Below are 22,517 nucleotides of genomic sequence, written 5' to 3'. Positions count from 1 at the left end.
ATATAGCTGGCCACTGTCAGAGTCAGAATTCCCACCTGACGGGGGAAATTCCAGTGGATCTTTACGACTTGGAGCATGGAAATTTTGACTTCTGAGTACAAAAGCCATGTACCACATTTTCTCAAACACCAATGAATTAGAACTTAGCTGATAACTATGTAATAAAAGCAGATCTTTAACAGAACATATATTTTACGGTGATCCTAAAATTTGTGCTTTCCATATTTGTTTGACTTGAATCTGAGCTAAAGATTAGCGGATGATGAAGAGGCCTTGAAACCCCAAAGATTTGGAAATTTGTACCAGAGAAAAATTGTGAACATGTGTAAAGCTCATAAGTAATACTTTGAAGGGTTTGATTGGTGAAATGCCAAGAAAGATTTTTTTCAGATTTTATGAAATATTGCTCCTTTTACATTTTTTTAAATCTTTTGCAAGATGTCAATCTAATTTCTGCGAAGCAGTGTTTTAGTTGGATCCAAAGGTAGGTATGACAGGAGGCAGGAGGTGAAGAGAAGAGTTTTAATAATAAACAAGAAGTAGAACTTACAAAGGGAGTCCCAGGATAACAAGATGTGGAATGATGGCAGGAAGCAGGCAAGAAAAAGAGAATAACAGGAGGAATCAGCTATACTGCATATACACTGAAAAAAAGAGTGGAGGATGACATTTGATGCAGATGAGAAAATCTGGTTATTGGGAACAGCTGTGAACGGGAACAAAATGGCACGCTAAGGGAAGGTGAATACTAAACAGAGGTGGAACAGAATAACACTGATTATTAAGGAGAACAAAATCCAAAAGTACAAATAACAAAACAAAAGGATAAATTAAATAAAGAAAGGAACTGATATAACTCTTTAAAAGTAAATGACCTGGAGAGAAATAATAGAAAAACACAGACAACCAAAACTCTACAACACCCAAGGATCATAAAAATTTCCTGTATAAATTAGTTTTAAATCTAAATTAACCAAAGGTACCAAAGGAGTGACTTTGGGTTTAACTGTAAATGTCAGCAGGTTTTTATTATTATTTTTTTATTGGAAGATCAACCTGTGATTTCTTTTCTACCACAGAGTGATTGACACCACTTTGCTCCTTGTCTGTGCCCTCTACGTTAGAATTAAACATTTACGCCCATGGCTAAACATTAAACGCTTCTTATATCAAAGATCCCACCTTATAATTGGTCTAGGCAGCTCAGACATCAAAGCTTGTCTTTGAGACTATGGCAGACTTTTAAAGGAAAGAGTCATATTCCCACGGACCCCTTGTGGTGAGAAGCGACCCCTTCGACCCCGTTGGTGTTCGGCTGGTTCGGCGCGGATGTGTGTGATATGCGGTGAGAGAGGTGACACCGCGGTCTGACACTGCACAACTGAGAGAAACAGGCCCAGCTCAGGGCTTTGGCCAGCTCAATTAGCGTGACATACTTTCCTCCGGGCTGCTGGACACAGCGGATTATGCCCTCTAACTTCTGCCGCGCTCTTTCCAGAAGGTGCGACATTAACCAGACGCGCGATTTTCCTTAAGGGCCCCTTCAAGAGCCAACACTACAGCGACCCGAGCCACGGTGGGACATGACTGTGGATGGGGTTGTGGAGGGGTTTATTCCCCAGAAGGAGATCGTTTATAATGGCCTGTTGCCTTACTGTGACCGCTTGGACCGGGAGGCTGCGGAGCTGCTGGCGGAGATCAAAGCCAACCTGAGCAGGGCGGTTCTTCTCAGGGAGCTGTGGCCCGGAGTCGCGTTCTGGTCCAGGAAACTCTTCTCGTAAGTGTCCATGCAAAGATGGTTTGTTTTGGAGAACTGAAACCATAATTAGTAACCGGCAATTCTTTACAACTTAAAACTTTTGGTAAACACTCGTGGTGCCATTCAGTTGTATGGAAGTCCAGAAGTGCCACAATTTAATAAATAGATGATTAAAGACAACTGTATTGTGTCATGCATCAATTAAAATAATAATAGAAAAAACATAAATGAATATTTAAAAATCGAATTGTGCAAGTATGCCATTTGTTTTATTTACCGAAAAATAACAATTTCATGGTCAGGTAGTGCTGCACATCAACATTACCTATCAAAGTAATACAATGGAAATCCTAAACACCACAATTAAATGAACATAAATAATTAAGTTATGAATTACTGTGTGAAAAATTAACATTAAATTGGTAAAAAAAATTAAATGCCTCATTATGAAAATAGGTCATTAACACAAAAATATTTGTAAATATTTTATGTCATCTGAAGCAGCGCATCATGGATTTATTTTTTGTGTCAACCTTACCATCAAAGTCATTCTATGGAGATTGAAAATGCCACAATTCAACAAGCATAATTGATTAAATTGTTACATTAATACAAACACTATAAACTGGTAAAAAAAAATTAATAAGCATCTTATTAAATATTCAATTAAACAAATGTGTAATTAATTTATATAAAATTGTAAACACTGCTCAGATTTTAGCTATTTTATGATCATGTGATGTAGAATATCACAAACATTTTTTTTCTGTCAGTCTTATTCATCAAGGTCATCCTATGGAAGTTTGAAAGTGCCTACATTCAACAAATATTGATAATTACATTAAGACAGTTAATATAAATGGATAACAATGATAATAACTTATTTATTCATATTCAGTTACACAGTTATGTAATTAATTAATATGAAATTGCAAACACTGGTTTTGGTCTGAAGTTCACTTGCCATACTGGTTATCCAATGAGCATGGTTGAGTCACAGTAACAGTAATAATTATTTCATTGTTCCCTGCTGTAAATAAACTGTAAAATATTTGGTGAAGTATTGGAATAATGTTTGATTTTAAGATATATGTGTGTATGGAGGTTCAAAAGTGCCAAATTGAGATATAAATAAATTATTTATGTCTTTGCTGTAAGATAAAATTACAAATACTTATCTAAATCATATAATTACTATGCATTATTATTATTATACAAGTTAACCATTCAGGTGTTTTTTGACAAGTCATTGGGGCAGTTTATGTACTATGTTGTGATGCAGAGTATTTTGTCATTTATAGGAGGGATTATGTATTGTTTTGGCTCTGTGGGTCAAAGCAGCTCTTTCTGCAGCTGACCTCTAATGCAGGTCAGCTACATTAAACAGGAAGTGACTAGCTGCTCTCTGACCGCTGTCTCTTCCCCCTCCAGTTTTCTGAAGCTCTATGGCCGGAGGTTCAGCAAAGAGGACCACATTCTCTTCATCAATCTACTCTATGAGTTGGTCACGCTGCCGAACCTGGAGCCCCACATGATGTGCAGCTATGCCAGACTGCTCATTCAGCTTCTCAAGTGGGTGTGGAAACAAAGCATGCACATGCATTATACAATGGTCTCTGTTGAATCCCTGGGCTGAAAGGGCCTTGGGGTTGCTTGAAGAGGAGCTGTAGCTTTATTGAACGAACAGTGCAACAACAAAATAACTGCAAGCTCTGCTAAAACACAAGACAGTTTCACCCTAGTAAGCTGAACTTTCTAGGATGAGCCTCTCCCTTAGCCTTCCTGTTGCTTTAATTAGATCACAGAGCAGCCCTGTTTGTAAATATCACTGTGCTAATAGTGTCGTACCGCCGGTTATCACATGATGTGTTAAAGTGGATTTCTTTCCTGCTTCTGTGCCATTTGGAGGCCATCCAGTTGTTGCTTTAAGCACTCTGGAGAGTTGAGAAAGAAGGATCAATAAATGCTCTGTTAGCTGCATTCAGAGCGAGGACATCTGCACAAAGGCAGCGCAGTTAGAAAGACGTTCAACCTGGATCCTAATCAATAAAATCACAAGGATTTGAAAAAGAGTTACACTGTAGTGCTTAAAAAGCAATAAATCACAAAAACACCTCTATTGAAGTATACACATTGGTTGATAAATTGTGTTAATATTCCGGGGCCCCAGACATGAAATCTGTTATTTGTCATACCCGCATTACTGAACAAGTTCTTTTCACGTAGTTAATATCAAGCATTAATTATAGATACATTCAATATATTTTCACTTTATTTTAATTTCGAGATGACTGGTAATGAGTCTCTTGTGGTTTTGTAATGTCTTTATTCACAAAGTTGACTTGCACTGTTTGAAAACAATATGTATGCAGAAACTGTTAGGGTTTTTCTTTAAGATGCTGATCCTAAACATCTTGTCTTGCCTTTGCAATTCACCTACAGAACATTTTTGTAAAATTCAAGTGCATGATTGCATAATAAATTATTTGATTTGCATTGGACTTTACAAATTTAGGTTAATTGAACAGTGCTACTTAGTCAGATTACACCGTAACCAACAGTTTATTTTATTTAGATCTTATGTTATTGATCAACTCTTACTAAAGCACATTTGTGAAAGAGAAGTGAAATTACACAAAGTTATTAAAATGTTATGTGCATTTGCATTGTATGCTGCCCCAATTAGTCAATACGTGGTAGAGTCTCTTCCAGCTTTGCACATGTACAAACTGGGAATTGTTTTCCCGTTTTCCTTCTCATTTTCTATTAGATTTAGGCCTATACTTTGACTAGACCATTAAAACACATGAAAACTTTTCAATCTAATTCCATTTCACCCAGTTCTGAGTGTTTGCAGCGTCTGACAGGTTTTCTTCCCGTCTTGTCTTGAAATTGGTTCAATTAATCTTCTCATTAGCTCTGGTAAACTGATTTTTCTACTTGAGTCATGCATTGCTGCAGCTCCTCCAGAGTTAGCGTGCATCTTTTTGCTGTCTTTGTGTCCCTTGGTCTTCATGATGCCGTTTGTTCATTAATGTTTTCTGACAAACCTCTGAAACCTCCACAGAAGCATTTATTACTGAATTTAAGTTACATTCATATTTGCAAATTATGGGATTAATTACAAGATTTTGTTTGTAAAACATATAAAAACCTTTAGAGGTCCTTCCACTTAAGAATTTGGCACTACTTTATTAAAATCTCAATAAAATACACAGAAGTTTGTGTCTATAATGCGACAAAATGGTAAAAAGTTTAAGGGATATGAATAGTTTTGCAAGGCGCTGTAGCTGTTCAAAGCGGTTACACTTTTGGTTAGTTCATAATGATGCAGGTCAGTCCATTTCCCAAGCAGTTCCTCTAGAGGATCATAAAATAAATCCTGTGGCTCAAGTCGTGATTAATGAGTGGGGCTTTTGGTTTTTGTGGTTAAAACTTGGAAAAATTATATTTCACTGTGTCTCAAATAGAAATTAGGACAAAGTCAGTGTTAGAAGGAACATATCTCCAGTGACAAATCTGAACAGCTTTTTTTACACTCTGCAGCAACCGAAGGAGTAAAATGTGCAGTGAGTAGGCGATATGTTAGCGAGCTAAAATACATATCCTCACACTCAGAAAGCATTCATTGTGAGCGAGGAATCTTGGCTCTACAGTAAATTTATCACTCTTTAGGCGCCGGCTTATTTGTGTTTCTCTTTGTTTGTGTCTCCTGGATCAGACCCGTCATTCCCCCAGTGACAGGCGAATAGTTTCCGAGGCATTCATCACTTGCTATTAGTCTTCAAGTGCGTTTCTGTGATTTTTGCATCCATCACAAAACAAGGTCTTTATGTTGACGTCAGATGTCTTTGTTTTAGATGAAAAGAGAAAGATCTGGGCTAATGGTGTATCAAGCTTCAGTTCTCGCAGCCAAGTGTTGAACTTGATCCTTGACAGCGAACATCAGGTCTGCAGAGTGTCTTCGTGTCGCACTTTAGAATTTCACGGCCAACTTTGCAGATTGTCTCCTCTTGAAATCTCCCCAGTGAGAGCCTGTTCCTTCATTGATAGATAAATAAGAACAAAAGGACTTTCTGTTCAGAAAAACTGTGCACATTCTCAAGTGAAGGGATTCGGCACGCGTCTGTTGGGTGTAATCCTATAAAACTGGTGATTTAATAAAGAATTGAGTAACTTAGTGTGAAGAAAGCGTGGAAGTTCTCAGGGGGATTTAAAAAAATATTCTTCATTTTAAAAGCTTCTGAGGTGCTCAGCAGTGAAGCATAATTTTGTGGGAAATCTAAAACCTTAAGCGGGTGTTTGAGAAACTAAAAGGAGCAGAGAAAAGGATAATGTTACTTTGCATTAAGGTTTTAAATGTGCCTCATTTTTTTGAAACCACTAACAGGCGATTATTCCAGACCTCTCCTGTGAAGCTGCTAAAGCCTGCAGCTGTCTGTCCAGTTATGCTTTAATAGCTACATAGAATCACCGCATCATGTTGGTGGACATGTTCCTAAGTTGGCAGCCGTGGTGTTGTGAAAGGATGACTCACTCTCCCCTGATGGACACCCTGTAGTGTCCCACCTCGTCGCAACATTTTCACAAACAGGAGGCTTTTCACAGCTTTAAATATCTGAGAACCTGCCAGCGTTTGCACACAGGCGGGCCAGCTGAGGTCTGACTTGTTTTTTCCAAACAGGAAGAAGGAGTTACTGTCAAGAGATGACCTTCAGCTACCATGGAGGCCCCTCTACGAGCTGTACGAGAGACTCATCTACTCTAAAACGGAGCACCTGGGTCTCGTCTGGTTCCCAAAGTATGTACCTTGACCTTCCCATCTCATCAGTCTCTCACTGCTGCAAACCACCCAAATATACACTTTGTTGTTTTTTTTGTCAAATCTCTTGTGGTTTGAAAAAAATAATGCAATAAAGTTAGATAAATGGTGATTTATCAACCAGCTGTAGAGCGCTTTCATGCAGATGAGTGTAACACAAGTGCTTTACAGAGGTTAAAGAGAAATGGACAGGCATGAAAACACATTGGAAATTCATACTAAGTAGTGAATCAAATACAGAAAAAGAAAAACAGCTAAACTGAAAGTCAGAAATTTTACATAATAAAAACCAAATTACAATATGTAATTATAATAGACATTTTTTTTATAAATTATAAAAAAAACAACACTAAAATTCAAAAAGGTTAAGTATTGGTCATGCATCTGATAAATGTGTGGAATAGAATGAAGAAGAAACTAATTTTCAAGTCGTACTGAAACCACTCTGAAGTGACAGCAAAATTATCTACAGACTCCATCTGGTCTCACTGAGCTAGATCTACCTTCATAGAAGGATGATCAAAAGTTTGAGATCTAGATCGGGGGAGTCAAGCTCATTTTCACCTTGAATATTCATATCAAGATCATGAATGTCCTCAAAGGGCTGATTGTTCTGTGCCACAATGTAAAACATGCACCCAAAACCCCTCATATTAATAAACAGCTGTGTCTGCAATTGATAAGTACTTCTTAAAATTAAATATTATTTAACATCTTGGTCTTAGCAATTTGTTTACAATCAAAATCACTAATTTAGAAATGTTTGTAAGAAATTTAGCAATAGGGCTGCGCAGTTGGTAGCACTGTTGCCTTGCAGAAAGAAAGTCCTGGGTTTGGGTCTGCTTGGAGTTTGCATGTTCTCCCTGTGCATGCGTGGGTTCTAAACACTTGACTGTTAGGTTAATTGGTCTCTCTAAATTCTCCCTAGGTGTGAGTGTGTGTGTGCATGGTTGTTTGTCCTGTCTGTCTCTGTGTTGCCCTGCGACAGACTGGCGAACCTGTCCAGGGTTTTCCCCCACCTCTCGCCCGGAACGTTAGCTGGAGATAGGCACCAGCACCTCCCGACCCCACTAGGGACAAGGGTGTTAGAAAATGGATGGATGGATGGATGGAAATTTAGCAATATTTGTTCTTCTGTAATGTGACTTTTCGTAACTTGTCAGTTTGATCATGACATAAAATAAGGTTGAGTATGAACTTAACCGTCACTTAAACTTGATGGTTTTGACCATTTTTGTGGAAAATTTGCAATGAACTTACCATTATGCATTAGCGTGAAAAAAATGCAGAGGTCTGTTTATTTTGTTGTAATTTCTGCACTCGCAAAAGAGTTGAGGGACTGATTAATGTAATTTGGCAGTAAACGTTGATTTGATTGATTAAATAATATTTATGCGTAAAACTGTTTTCTTGAAGGTCTTATTTTTGTGTCCCTCTGGAGACTGGAGAGCCACATAAAAATTTATGGCAGACCCAAAGGCGTTAGAGACATTTCCCAATAGACTTGTAGCTGTTTATTTGTGGAAAAACCTAAAGCTATGTAACATTTTCCTTCAACTTCACAATTATACTCTGATTTACGTTGGTCTATTATCCAATCTCAGTGAAAACACTGCCAACACTGCCAACTGTTTTCAAAGTCTGCAAAAAAAACAAAAAAACACTTTTGAACTGTATTTTAGAGAGGCCTTGCACAGTGGAGCAGTTGTAGTGCAGCAAAAAGATCCTAGGTTCAATTCCCGGCTTGGGGTTTTTCTACATAGAGTTTGCTCGTTCTCCCTCTGGATGTGTGGGTTCTCTCCGGGTATTCCAACATCCTCCCAGAAACATGACTGTAAGGTTAATTATCCTCCATTCCCTCATTTGTGACTTTTTATGAATTAAAATTCTGAATATTCTGTAGTTTTTGCACAAGTTTTTTTAGTGTGACATAAGAGGAAGAACACATGCTCATCCATCTCTTTGCTTGCTTACAGCTCAGTGGACCACATATTGAAGGCTTTGATCAAAAGCTGCAGACTGTAAGTCTCATCTTCTCTCTGATCATATAATCTGTGAAAGCAAAGAATGTTTTCCTTTGATCTTTACTCGAGCTGTGTCCTCCAGATCAATGTGTTTACTCGTATCTTTGCTCGTTCGCATCTATTTATGGCCGCAGCCTTATGTGTTCTGTGCGTGTATGCTTACCGGAGTTTCTCTGTTGTTATTAAATAAATATGTACGTTTTTTTTGCTCCCAGGTATTTCCCAGCATCCTCAACCAAGGAGATGCTGGATGAGTGGCGCCCCCTGCTGTGCGTGTTTGACGTGGTCATGCAGAAAGCAATCAGCAACATGGAGCTGTTTCTGCCCACCATCATGCCCCCGGAGGAACACAGCCAGGGCTTCCAGTGAGTTGGACCAGCCGGAATGGTTCTGTTTGGAAACGGGATCACCCGCTGAGGACTGAGTGTCCCGAGCCAGAGTTAGCTCGCAGGATTTCGAAAGTTTACCAAGAGATCTGCCTGCAGAAAGTGAAAAATATGTAGTTGAAGCTTCTGAGTTGCTTTAAAATGCAGCACTTTAGAAACCACATTATCAGGCTCTGGAAAAACCTGTGCAGTTGAAATTGAAACAGTTTTTGTTTTGCTAATATGTTGCTTTTTATGGAAAAAAATCTCTGCTCCTATCCTTCATTCTGCTCTCGTTGTGGTTGTATTCCAGCTGTCAAGCCTTTTCACGGCTTCTCAGTGCGTTCCACGTTTTTTTTTATTTTTTTGTAAACGATTTGTCTGGATTTACTCTTGGATCCATAAGCAGTTTCTGCACAGTTTCCACAATACATCATCTTTAATGCTCTCTTTTTTTTTTCCATTTTCATTTTGTTGCTCTCCCTCCTCCAGAATACACAGAGGAGAAAATGAGTTCATGTTTAGGGGAAATTGCAGATAAATGAGGGGAATTCAGCCTCAGGTGTATCTCATTAAATTTTAATCTGAAAAGTTATTTCTCTGAGTGTGTGTTTGTGTTTTTTAGGTTGTGGTTTGATGAGTTAATGAATCTGTGGATGTCGGTGCAAAATCAGCCGACCTGGGAAGGGGTGAGTACACACTCGCAGAGCTTCAGGTTGATTCAGATCTTTTACACACACACACACACACCCCCACACAAAGCTTTGGAAAAGAACTGATACCCTTTGAACTCTTTTTTTGACTTTGTCAAAACAAAAAAATGCACTTTTAAGTGATGAACTAACAGAAAGTTGTGCAAAATTGTAAAATGACATGATAGGGGTTCAAGAGTTTCCAAATTTTTACAAAATTAAATCTGTGTCGTATGTATTTGTGTCCAGCCCAATAAGAGGGAAGGTTGCACTTGTTTGCTTTGATATTCAGCAGCCGATTGAGCTGTCAGTTAATTAACATTTTCCTGCACTAACTTGTACTGCAGAGGAAGGGAGCGATGCGGTGTTCCGTGCTTTACAGTCAGGAAGCGCATCTCAACAGTGGTGCTCAGACCAACAGAGTACGCATCTGTGAAGCTAACATTTAAACATTTAGAATTAGCTTGTGTCATCCAGGAGATTTGGTACCTCACTGTTGCAGATGCCGGAGCTTTACTGACCTTTTTTAAGTTGATCTCAAATACCAGTGTTGTAGTGTAAGCTTGTAGCGTCTGTGCAATTAGCATCTGGCATCGTTGTGCATTTCTTTTTTTCCCATCCGTCTGCCTCATGAAGGAAGTACCTTTGAACAGCACAGTTGTGTTTGCTTTGTATTAAAGTGGTCTGGATTTTTTTGTTTTTTTTGGCTGCACTCACAATGTTAGAGTTTGAAACCTCCAGCAGCCGCTCGCTGGGGAGGGGAGAAGTTAATTACTGTCAGAGGAAATGAGACAATTTGGACAAACATGAACGGGTCAGTTTGTGTAGATTTGGATGGAAATCTACGCAAACTTTAAATCATTCATTTTTTTTTAGCTTCAACCCTGAATCACTAAAATCTAGTAGTTTGCAGAACCATTTGTTTCATTTGCTGAAGCAAGTATAACGAGGTGAATCTCTTGACTGAATTGCTTGCTCGTTCTTCTTTACAAAACAGTTCAAGCTCCATCAGATTCAGCAGAGAGCATCTGTGAATAGCATGATACTGCCACTACCGTGTTTCGCCGTAGGGATGAGACTTTATGGTGTTAGATTTCTGTCACAAATTGGGCTTAGCATCCAGTCCAAAAAATTCAGTATTAATATTAGAAAACCACACTACTCCACTTGTATCAAACTGCAAGCAGGACATCTTATGGCGATTTTTTTCAATTGCTTTTCTCATCCAGTCTTTCATAAAAGAACCAAAATTTGTGGGGTGCAATGTTTTCTGAACGGTTCTTTATGGGTTTGCTGATGCAATTCAATGCACAGGATTTTATTCAGGGGTATCAGAGCAAAGAAGGTTAAGTTCAAATGGACCACATATCTTTTGCAAGATAAACAATAATAAAGCTAAATGTCATTTTCCTTCTACCTCTTCTGTGAGAAATTTGTTGTTGTGATGTTACAAAATGTGGAGTATGAAAACGTTAGTAAGGTACAGTGTTCCCTTGGATTTGAAGGAAAATTCCTGATGTCAGAGCAAATTTATGTTATCATGAAAGCAACAAAAAAATTCACCTCTAATGGATTTTTAAAACGTTTTAAATATATTGAGCAAGGGATCAACCCGCCTTCCATTTTCCCAAAGATGGATGGAGTAATTTGGAATGACACGGCTTCTATGTTCCCTGATTGCGATGATTGAAGTGTTGTTGCTGGTTTCCACTCAGCGTGCAGATAAGATTTTCCATTTGTGCCTCCGCTCTGCCTTTATCCAGCCTCCAGGCCCTCAGCGGCCTGGCTGAGCACACGTCCTTCCCTCCCTCTTGAACATCTCTCCAATTTTTCAGGGGCTATATTTAATTCTTGAAATGGCAAACTTCACTTCTGGGAATTTTGCTATAGACTCGGCAGTCACTGTTTTCCTGATGTTGTCTTGTAGCACCTAGTGAACCTGTTTGCTCGGCTTGCCAACGACAACATCGGCTATGTGGACTGGACTCCTTATATTCCCACAGTGAGTCATTAGCAGAATTATGTGGATATACATGTGTTCCTGTTAATGCGTTTTACCAGAGGCCGCTGTGAGTGGAAGGTGAAGCTCTGTTGTTTTGTGTGTGCAGATCTTTACCAGAATCTTGCGAAGTTTAAACCTTCCAGTTGGGGTCAGTCAGATGGTGGCACCGAGATATCTCATCAACTCCTACGACATTGGATACTTGGTTTTATGGATCACGGCACTGCTGGTACACGCTAGTGAAGATTTTGACAAAAATTGTGTCAAAATATTGAACTGCGGCTGCTTACTTACCCATCAATGCTCATTTTTCTGCAGGGCGGACCAGGAAATCCTGCACAGAAAGAATTGACCTGCCTCTTCAACAGCATTGCCTCCTTCTTCCACCCCTCCAACCATGGTCGCTGGCAGGTGAGTTTCTTCGTCCTCTCACTCTTATACTTTTCCATCCATGTTTTGCATGAAGGACTCGATTAAATCCTTGAGGTGTTTATTACAGAAATGTGTGATTTGTTTTAGTCTCGATTGATGAGGCTGCTGCAGCGACTGCCAGCTAGCGTCGTACGCCGCGTGCATCGGGAACGCTACGCTGGATCCAGCTGGATCACTCTGGTGCCCGAGTGTCAAAAACTGACAGATGCAGACCTGCAAGAGTTCACCCGCAGCCTCACTGGCGCCGCCCTCTTGGCCATGTTCAGGTACTGCCTTCTCTTTATCAACTGCATAAGCAACTCACTAAATCTGAATATCTTGAAAAGTTTATTTTAAGTAAAACTGTAATGTAATACTGATTCATGACATACAGACCAATGTTTTTCACATTAATTTGATAATAATAGATTAATAAAAATCCAGGAATCAGTTTTTCAAATAATTACAATATTGCATTAAAACAAATAAAAAAGGATATTTGACACAGAAATGTTATATCCTACACAAAAACAAAAAATACTTCTAAGCTGATAATTGTCCAGCAGTCAGCAATATCTCACCAAGGAGAGCAAGCTACAGATGGTCATCCTTAAAAAGTTATCAGCTGGAGTGTTTTAGCTAAGCATATTTTCAGAAGGTTTACTGGAAGGAAAATGTATTCTATAAAAATGAGCACAAGTAGCAGGGATAACAACGACTTTGCAAGGTTTATGAAGCAAGAGTTTGATTGCCTTCGTGCCGTATGTCATTTGTGCGAAGGGAGCTTCGACTAATTATGACCAATTAGTGCTTTACTGCATAGTATAAGGATATACTGTACTTTACAGTTTTCCAACATTTCTAAAAAAAACAAACAATTTCTTTCTATTTTGCAGATTTTCAGGGACACAATTTTGGGTGTTTTATTAGCTCTAAAAACTGATTGATTTTAATCTGTAATTAATCTATGAAATAGGCATTTCACCTTTTAAATTACTGAAATGAAATCAATGATATTTTAATTGTACGAGATATATCGGGAAGCAATTAGCCTAAACAAATCACAGAATGACTTTAGACCGTTTTTCTAAATGCACTTTGGTATTCCTAATAAAACACGTCCGGGACTCTGGATTTCTGCCACCGAGTCCCTCAGGGCTTGAAAATGGCGTCGTGCATCTTTAGAAGTTTATGGCATGAACATAAATGGCAACAACCTGGCTGGTGCATATTGCTAGGAGTCATCAGGCGAGAGGAGGGCTATAACCTTGAGAGGTCACCAATCTATGACAATGCAACTTAGAGACATGCTGTACAGCATGAAAGAGGCAGATTAACCTAACAGACATGTTTTTGATATTTGGGAGAAAAACTGCAGTGTCAGGATAAAACCCATATGCATCCTGCACACAGAAATTTAAACTCATGAGCCTTTTGTTATACCAGCTTTAGTATTTATTTAGTTAGTTTTTTGACAGGTTTAAAAAACCTCCAAGGGATATAAGTAAAGTTTTACAGATGGAGTTCAGTTTAATAAAAGTTTATTCAGTTAATTAAATCTACAGTTCTCAGAGGTACACCTCTGATTGGCCATAAATGTTGTATTATTTTGGAGCCTTTAACGGTGTATTGGAATAGTTTTATTCTCGGGTGAAAACAACCTTGATGATTTTTAAAGCCAGGGTGTCTGCGCATCCTTGAAAAGTCCTAAAATCATGTACAGTACAGACCAAAGGTTTGGACACAACTGTGTGTCCAAACCTTTGGTCTGTACTGTATCTAAAATTAAGGCCTTAAAATGTTTGAAATTAAAAATGTAAGTTGACCTTAAATACAATAATCACAGGTTTTAAATTTTATTGTGGCAAGACGATTCAATCTTGTATGTAGTTTTTATTGGTTCTGTCAGGCAAAAGTTTAAGGTGCATGCAGACATCTTTACGGCATTTTGTGAATCAAGGCGGTCAGAAACTACCGTAGCTGCTAATATACCCTTGCTATCTACCTTCTTTTGAGCCTGTCATGGGTAAGTGTAAATGTTTCACCAGTTGGCTGGATGATGTTTGTGTTTGCCATTTGCTCACTTGTGTTGCCAACCTGTATGAGCCAGTAAGATCCTCCAATCATCCCATATATTTATAGTTTATTTGTCTTAAATTTCATTCAAGCTACTATTAAAAAAATGTTAAAAAGTCTTAAATTTGGCCCACTGAAACCTGCAGATTACACTAAAAATTGGAACTGGGTGCACATATTTCATGTTATTGAGAAATTTCTGTGATTCACACACAGGGATAAATTACATGTGCAAATTTATAGACACACCAGCCATCAAAAAATGTCTGATATATTTCTGGCTGGAAGGCCAGAAATATATCAGACGTTTCCAGCCACAAACTCTGCTTTTAAGCATCATCCACAAATTTCCATTCATGTTAATGTTGGGGCCAATCCAGAAGCTTAATGTTAGCCTGCTTTCTCCATTCCAAAATTAGTTTTGATGTGTGTTTATGATCACTGTCATGTAGGAACACCCAATTGTGTCCCAGTTCAACTCTCTAAGGTAAACTGTCACACTCAGATGAGAGGAAATAATAATCAAGAGCAAGTCATGACCTAGCCAACTGGAAACTGCTGGAACGTCAGTGTCATGGTGAGGCAACAAATGAACCTCCTGCTTTGAAATTGACGCTTTTAAGCTCAACTAAAATTTGCAGCTGCCCACATGTCAAGTCAAGGTTTTTGTATTGCAGATTTCTGTAACAAGGCAGTTCAAAGTGCTTTTCACCATAGTCAATAATGAAACAAGCAATAAAAGTTACTCAAAATCATCAGGCTAATTTCAGGCTGAATGGTGGTTCTCCATGTTTGGTTCTGGTTCTGGGTATTCAGAGCAAACTTGAACTAGTTTTGAAGCTGTGTGGATTGAGAGGAAACCCAGAATAAATTCAAACTTGCCACCGAAGTGCATAACGAGTGTATTTAAAGTTTTGACCGGAACCGTAGGTTGCTCGCTGACATTTAAAATCTAACAGCCGTTGCCAGATTTAGGCAGGAATGGTGACAGAATAAATTTGTGCTCCTGCAGATACATATAGAGATGTAGGTGTCTCTGTGGGAGGAGGTGTGAGCACTCTGCTGCATTGTCTGAGCCAGTTGGTGGTCTTCTTGGTCGACATTCAGAGATCAGATTTTTTTTTTTAGCTACAGCTTTGATTCAGAAATTCGATCCCAGCCATTTCCACTAATCAGCACCCTCTCCTTTTTAAATGTCAAAAACTGCTCACTGCTGATTAGTAGGTCAAACCTTTCATACCTGGAATCTGCAAATCTCGAGACTTAAAGATTAAAGCGATTCTTTTATGCCTTCTGCTTTATTGTTGTGAGCAGGTCACTGGAGCATGAACAGGTAAACAACCAGTAAACACACATGCAGTCATTTGAGAGCTGTGTCTCATTAGTGAGTCATTGCATGCACTTGGCCTCAGTCACAATGCGCCTAATCTGGACAAGGACAGCTCATCAGTGATTATCTGTCTCCCTGTGTGTATGCGCACGCGGGGGTGTGCGTGTGTGTGTATTGTTCATGCTGTAACTCTGCTGTGTTTCCCTCTGCCCTCTCCTGGTGATCTGCAGCAAAACCGGCAGCACAGATGCAGCCTATGCTCTCCAGAACCTGGCTCTCCTCACACCACAACTCGTCATACCACCAGTCCTTGAAAAGTGAGATCCGTCTGCACTTCTGTGCAATTTTTAAAGTACATTAATGGAGGCTTATTTGAGACTTGACCGAAGTAAGGACTTTTGTGACTTCGAAATGCAAGCAGTAATTAAATGGTGTGTGTAAAACAGGACCTATGCAGCGATGGAGACCCTGACGGAGCCACACACCCTCACCGCCACCCTCAGCTGCATGATCGGCATGGCGCGCAGCCTGGTTTCCCCTGACAACCGCTACCCAGAGGGCCGCGCTCACGTGCTCCCATTGCTCATGGGTTCTCTCCCGGGGGTGGACCCCAACGACTTCAGCAAGTGCATGGTGAGTAATGAATGTGCCGATAAGTAGTGAAGAAAAATTATGAGACGGGATGACAATAGAGCTCTTGCTGATTGAGTTCCCTTCTTGTATACTCAGGTCTGTCCTATTAATTAGTCCAGAAAGTGGAATGAATACCTCAGTTTGAAGAAGTTGTAATTAATGTGTCTTGGTTGTCTGCTCGAATAGTAAAATGGATTGCTTCCCTCGTCTGCTGCTCCCGTTTTCTCCACGCTGTATTAATTATCGCAACAGACCCAATGAAAAGATTTGAAAAATCTTACCTGGCACATTATTTAACGCATGCCGAGATCATGTCAGATGATGTAAATTGATCTGTTCTGGATCTCTGTCCAGATAACGTTCCAGTTCATCACCACCTTCACCACCTTGGTGCCTTTAGTGGACTGCTCATCTGCTCCTTCTCAACAGATGGATCTCACCGAGGTAAAACCAGAACAGATTTCAAACATCTCTGCAGATTAAACACAAACAGGACAACAACCATGCTGACTTTTAAGATACAAGACAAAACAAGTAAATATGAAGACTCCATACATCACGGGCGCCAAGAGGTTTTCTCTAAAGCTTAGTGTCTCAAATCTAAACAAGTGAGCGGTAACTAAAAAGGGCACTGAAACCTTTTTACCTGGAGGCAGAAAAATAATCAAATAATTGTCTATACCTTCTGAAAGATAAAGCTACTCCAACATGCTGCACTTTGACAGAAAGCAGAAAAAGAACTTTGTTCTCCATCATTATTTTTATTCAGAATTAGTGTTGTTTAATCAGCTTAACATATGTGAAAAATAAAGATTGAAACTAAACTTATTGTTCAAAACATAGTTACAGTATTTGCAAGGCTGTTGTGCATCTGTTGTTGTTTAATTCATTATTCTTTTACGTCTCTAACAGTTAGGACAGATGAAGTAAATCTGAAGTCTGTATTTACAAAGTGATGCTTCAAAAGCACCCATCATTACGTCCTTTTTATTTGTTGGGTAACTTGACACATAAGTTAGCGTATGTGCTTTCTGTCTTTCTGACAGTTAGAAGAAAAACTTGCATCACTTTAATGTTCCCACCATAAACATTCAGATGTCAGCTCAGCTTAGCATAAAGCCCGGAAAACAGCGTTTCAGACTATCTGACACTAAATGCAGCAATAAACAACAGACGACAAAATCCACCCCTACACGGCGCTAATTATCTGCTTATCTGTTGTTGTTTTTCTCAGTCGGTACAAAAATCAAAGCGTGAAAACACCATGTTGGTCATTTTTCTCCAGCATGTGGGTCTTTTTCCAGCGTTCGTGCCGAACCACTTATTTTCATATTTAAGGGATGATCGCTGCGGTTGGCTGGGATGTTTAATCCCTCTAGCTTGTGCAGGGACTCGTAGTGGGTCTCCTCTGAGATGGCATCCAGGGGAACAGAGGGGACTCTCAGCATAGATGGGCAGGGGGTCTTTCTGAAAATCTCACCCAATCTCAAAGTGACATCTTGGCAACCCTGCAGCGAAAATGCAATTCAGATTTCTTCTAATCACAGTTTTATTCTTGTAGTAATTATCTAAAGATGATTACCATGCTGATCAAGAGCTTTCCCTTTGAGGCTCACTTCTGTAAAATGTATTTCCCGAGTAGACTAACAGCTTTTTTCTTCAATTAAGCCATAGAAAAACAAATCATAGAGATATTACAGAAAGACATTACCTACATTTCTTCCCTGCAGATTGAAAAAGATCTTTGCTTTGCCTCAGCCGGCTTTGAAGACTTCGTGCTGCAGTTCCTGGACAGGTAGAGATAAATTAGCAAGTCAGCCTGTCACTCTGTGGAGCTTTGTTGTCATCGTCAGAATACGGATGTGTCTCTCTGTTTGAAATGCACTAGACTCCCTGCCTCTGGAGTGAAAAAGCCTTTTTGTGTGTGTATGTGTGTCTGTTTTTCTGTTTTTTTAATCATATCGTTGTTGACATTTTCATCACAGACGAGTGTTTTAAGTTTGTGTTGGCGTGTGTGTGCGTGTGCGTGCACAGATGCTTTGCTCTCATAGACAGCAGCACTCTGGAGCAGACGAGAGACGAGACGGAGACGGATACCCAGACTCATTTGGAGAGCCTGGTGGAGCTGGGACTGTCTTCCACCGTTAGTACGATCCTAACACAGTGCTCCACAGAAATCTATAAGGTAGCGCAGAAATACACTCCGTCACTGATACACACATGTCTCAAAGATAACAAGCCTTCAGTGTGATGTGACCTTTAAAAATGTCTTTTTCAGGTTCAGATTCTTGAAAGTAAGCTTTTTGCTTTGACTGATGACATCTTTCATGAATATGAGATTTCAGTTTCTGTTGTTTTGTGAGTTCTTCTTGCTTGATTTGACAATAAAAAAAAATTAAAGACTTAGTTTAGGTGGTAAAATGTGTCATATAAACTCTACATTATTTACTAGCTAACACCTGATGTTGTGAAGGATTAACCCAGACACCCTACCATTGTGACAGGTGCTCTAAAAGCAGTTTTCTGTCAGGTTTTTGTTTTTTTTTTTCAAATAATTCTGCCTAGTTTTTATTAGACATTAGTTGCACAAACATCCATTGGAGGCTTACAGTCACAAGCAATAAATACAGTCCAGAATGAACTGGTTGTGCAAAGGGTGTAGGCCTAGGTCTGGGTAAGTATGGAAGAGAGAAAACTTTCAAAACTTTATTTCTTTTTGTAAAAAACATAGAAATCAAAATACAAAACATTGCACTTTTGCACTCGATTTCTATTTTTCTAACGATTTATATTTTGGGTTTTGATTTACTGACTGATAAAAAGGTGAATGTATACTCAAAATAGTCATTTCAGTTATTATTTGAGATCTAAGCCAATCCACGTTTAGATTTTAAACTAATGTATTGTTTACATGTCAGCAAACAAAGCATATTTTATTCATAGAAGCAGAAAAAAGCATAAAATTTGAAACATGTTCTTTTAATAACCTATATTTAGCATTACAGATTCTGAAAAAAAGAGTTGATCTAAGTAGTGGGTCAGTAGTAAGTAATTTGTCACCGTCAATTTGAAACTCAATTTAAGATCGAGATTATTCCCTGATTTGTTGAATATGTAGGTTGTGCAATGTTACAACTTTAAAAGCAACCTTATAGTAATTGTTTTATTCTCGAAAGACTATTTTGTAAGAAATTATGAGAAACAAATTCAGATTTGAGTAAATTATGGTATTTCAATGTGTAAAAACACTGTGTGTGACTAGATGTCATAAAAAAAACTAATAATTATTCTTAAGAATAAACAAGAATGCAATTAGTGTTGTATTTTAAGCTAAAATGCTTATTGTTCAAATTGTTAGGTTGTCTCAAGAAGCATAGAAAATGTGAAATATTGGCATTTTTATGTTAAGAATATTAAAACTAGTCCGGATTCAGTCATAGCTTTAATATTAAATTCCCTTCGACTCTCAATGCGAAAACTACCTCTCTATTAACCTCAGGAGGACTGTGAAAAAGGCAAAACTTTAATTTTGTCATTTGTAATTACAGCCACTGTTTAGTAAGATTGAACTAAACTGGCTTAGTGTGCTAAACTGGGCCTGGTGTCATCCTTGAGTAATGTTAATAGTTTGGAAAGAATATAAAAATTCTGCCTGTGCAACTAATTCACGCAGATTTACGAGACAGACTGAACATTCTGTCCTCAATAATGTGTAAAGCCTGTGTAAATTAATAATATTAATTAATTAATGATGCAGTACAAAATTATTGCTTACACCAAAAACTGAAAAAAACCCTTTTGCACAGACAGTTAATACAAATAAAGTGCATCATCTGATTTTATGCTGTATTGCATTTTGATCAGGTTGCGTTGCAGAAGCTGTACAACTTTGCCACCTCCAGCATCTTTGAGACATGTGTGTCAGGCAGAATGGTGGCTGACATGTGCAGGGCTGCAGCAAAGGTAACGTTGACTTTATCTTGTTTTATTTATACATGTGATGCAATTTGCCTTTGTCTGCGTTATTGTACAGAAACCAAAAAAAAGTTAGTACAGCTTCCTAAGGCTATGCATGTTGCAGAATACTTTCATTCCATTTGCTATGCTCATTTTCATTGCTTCTGTTCTCTTTTCTGCGTGAATGTGTGCCTAATTGTGTGTGCTTTTGTATGTTTGGGTGCTTTTTGCATGTTCTTGTGTGTTTGCAGTGTCATCCTGCTGAGTCTCTCCGTCTGTTCGTCCCTCACTGCTGCAGCATCATCTCGCTCATTACTGACAGTCAGTACCACACCGTGTAGAACAGATCTGTGTGTAGACAGGACGTGACGCTGCTCACAAGACTATTTGAGGCCTCAAATGAACTAAGAATAGGTTTATTCAGCAGGTCCTTTCAATTATACATGAAAGCTGAAGATAAATCTTCAGTCCTTGCTCCTTCTTCAAATTTCTGATCACTGTAACCTCAAAAAGTTATAAAATTAGCCATCATCTGAGCCTACAGCACCTCCCCTAAAGGAGTAGTTTGCAAAGTAAATAGATTTTAAGAACATTAAACTCTTAGGTGACCTAGTCAGAGAAAATATCATAAGTTATTTTTTATGCACGAAGGCAGTCTGGTGTACTCTGTGCTACGGCACATCTAATCATAACCACAATCATTTTTACAGTCTTAGTCTTGCCTCTGTTAACAAGTGATATTTATTTTTGATGTGATTTTCTTTAAGTGAAAGCTGTTAATTAAAATACATTTTCAAGGGACATTCAGAGTTTATGTCAAATGTCAACTGGAATAATGTGATACAACACTTTGAACCCAAGATTATGGGTCCAAATTAGGCATAAGAAATAAAGTATTTGATGGAAATTAATAAAGCTTTCTGTGGGTTAATGTGTTTGTGTGTAGATGTGGAGTTGCAGAACGAAGATGAGCTGGATAAGGAGCTGTTGTGGAATCTCCAGCTGCTCTCAGAGGTGAGAGGATAAACTACTGAAGCACCTTAAAGCTTTAAAAAACATTCAGACGATCACTTATTGTCATCTGCACCATGTCCGGAATTTGTATTCATTCTCAAAACGACAAGAGAACAGATGCTTGGCACCAATTTGCATTTTTTTTTCGAAGAAAAAGCGAGAAACAATCGCTTCAGAATTAAAGAAAGGATATTACAAGAGAAAAAACACTAGCCAAAAGACATTTCTTACAGTGTGCACCGTTCAAGGTCATAAATATCAGAGCACTTTGTCGTTAACCAGAACATATTGACACTCTTTCAAGTTTTTTTATTACTCCTGGGAGCTCAACGCAAGGCTGAGTGTGCCAGACGCTGTGATTTACCGAAGATCCTCAAAATTTAAGGCGCAGCTCTCCAATGAATTGAACGTTCTCAGTTATACGTGTGTGCGTTTGTGTTGTATTTAGGTAATCCGTGTGGATGGCGAACAGCTGCTAAAATACCAAGGGGAGCTGGAGCGCATCCTGCGCGTGTGTGTGCATCTTCGCTGTAAGCAGGCCTACACACTTGCTTGCAGTTTGCTGGAGCACACACTCCGCTCGTTGTCTCTCATCTATCCCACCGAGTACCGCAGCACCTCTGGGGGCTTCGATATCGACCTCCCCATCCGGGTAAAGACGCACTGAAACTTTTACAAAAAAAAAAAAAAAAAGACAAAACCGCACTCATCATTATTTAATTCCATTTTTTAGAGACCAATAGCTTTCACTTGTTTTATAGCATATTTTCAGCTCAAATTCAATAATGAATATGTTTAAATTGGGTTCAAATATAAAAATTTATAAGAAAATGACTTTAGAGTACTATGTATATCCATTGGATCAATCTTTCAAAGACTAATAAAGCAGATATCGGACAGTGTAACAATAAATTGGCATGAATTTACTCTTCTGAGAAACTTGACTTTCCTGTAATATATGAAAGTAATTTGATCAGTAACTTGTCAATCCCTCTGATTGTTTTTCTTTTTATTGTTTCATGTTGAATACTTCGAAAGGAAAGTTTTTGTCATTTACACTCTGTTAAACTCTGACTAATGACTCCGACTCATTAAGACTTTGAAAGTCTTGTTCATTTAAGGTGATGGATCAGCACATGACAGAAAATAACCTATTTTGAATAGGATCTTTAGGCACTTTTCTAACAGCGTGTCACAAAAATGAAAAATAACATAGATCGTACAAAATGACAGACATGAAAAGGCATTTCAGCACCAATAAAGTGGTTTCCAAACAGCGACGAGTTACTTGACACACGATATATCATCAGCAGATTGGATGATATATCTGATATAAACTGACACGTCATTTTATATTGTACATTCATTTATTCTCTTTCCTTACGATTTGAAGGACTACACAATATGCTGTTACGGTGAGATTCAAGTGGGA

At 38.6% G+C, this 22,517-nt stretch overlaps 1 protein-coding gene across 1 annotated transcript in view; it reads left to right on the top strand.

Annotated features, from left to right (window-relative positions):
- The first annotated feature begins 1,107 nt into the window (after window positions 1–1,107).
- The window catches only part of psme4b (proteasome activator subunit 4b), a 51,125-nt gene continuing 29,715 nt past the window's right edge, over window positions 1,108–22,517 (top strand). The window contains exons 1-19 of the mRNA XM_032575103.1: window positions 1,108–1,777; window positions 3,191–3,331; window positions 6,444–6,560; window positions 8,558–8,602; window positions 8,821–8,970; window positions 9,596–9,659; window positions 11,590–11,664; window positions 11,771–11,893; window positions 11,983–12,075; window positions 12,184–12,362; window positions 15,712–15,798; window positions 15,928–16,114; window positions 16,469–16,558; window positions 17,845–17,909; window positions 18,149–18,299; window positions 19,979–20,077; window positions 20,323–20,392; window positions 21,018–21,085; window positions 21,534–21,737. Coding sequence (XP_032430994.1) covers window positions 1,584–1,777; window positions 3,191–3,331; window positions 6,444–6,560; window positions 8,558–8,602; window positions 8,821–8,970; window positions 9,596–9,659; window positions 11,590–11,664; window positions 11,771–11,893; window positions 11,983–12,075; window positions 12,184–12,362; window positions 15,712–15,798; window positions 15,928–16,114; window positions 16,469–16,558; window positions 17,845–17,909; window positions 18,149–18,299; window positions 19,979–20,077; window positions 20,323–20,392; window positions 21,018–21,085; window positions 21,534–21,737 — 2,202 coding nt within the window. The 5' untranslated portion in view covers window positions 1,108–1,583. The remainder of the gene's footprint in view (window positions 1,778–3,190; window positions 3,332–6,443; window positions 6,561–8,557; window positions 8,603–8,820; window positions 8,971–9,595; window positions 9,660–11,589; window positions 11,665–11,770; window positions 11,894–11,982; window positions 12,076–12,183; window positions 12,363–15,711; window positions 15,799–15,927; window positions 16,115–16,468; window positions 16,559–17,844; window positions 17,910–18,148; window positions 18,300–19,978; window positions 20,078–20,322; window positions 20,393–21,017; window positions 21,086–21,533; window positions 21,738–22,517) is intronic.

Source organism: Xiphophorus hellerii, chromosome 10 (genome assembly GCF_003331165.1).
Source record: "Xiphophorus hellerii strain 12219 chromosome 10, Xiphophorus_hellerii-4.1, whole genome shotgun sequence".
NCBI lineage: Eukaryota > Metazoa > Chordata > Actinopteri > Cyprinodontiformes > Poeciliidae > Xiphophorus > Xiphophorus hellerii.
The sequence above is the reverse complement of the archived record's forward strand: the minus strand, read 5'-3'. Positions and strand labels throughout refer to the sequence as shown.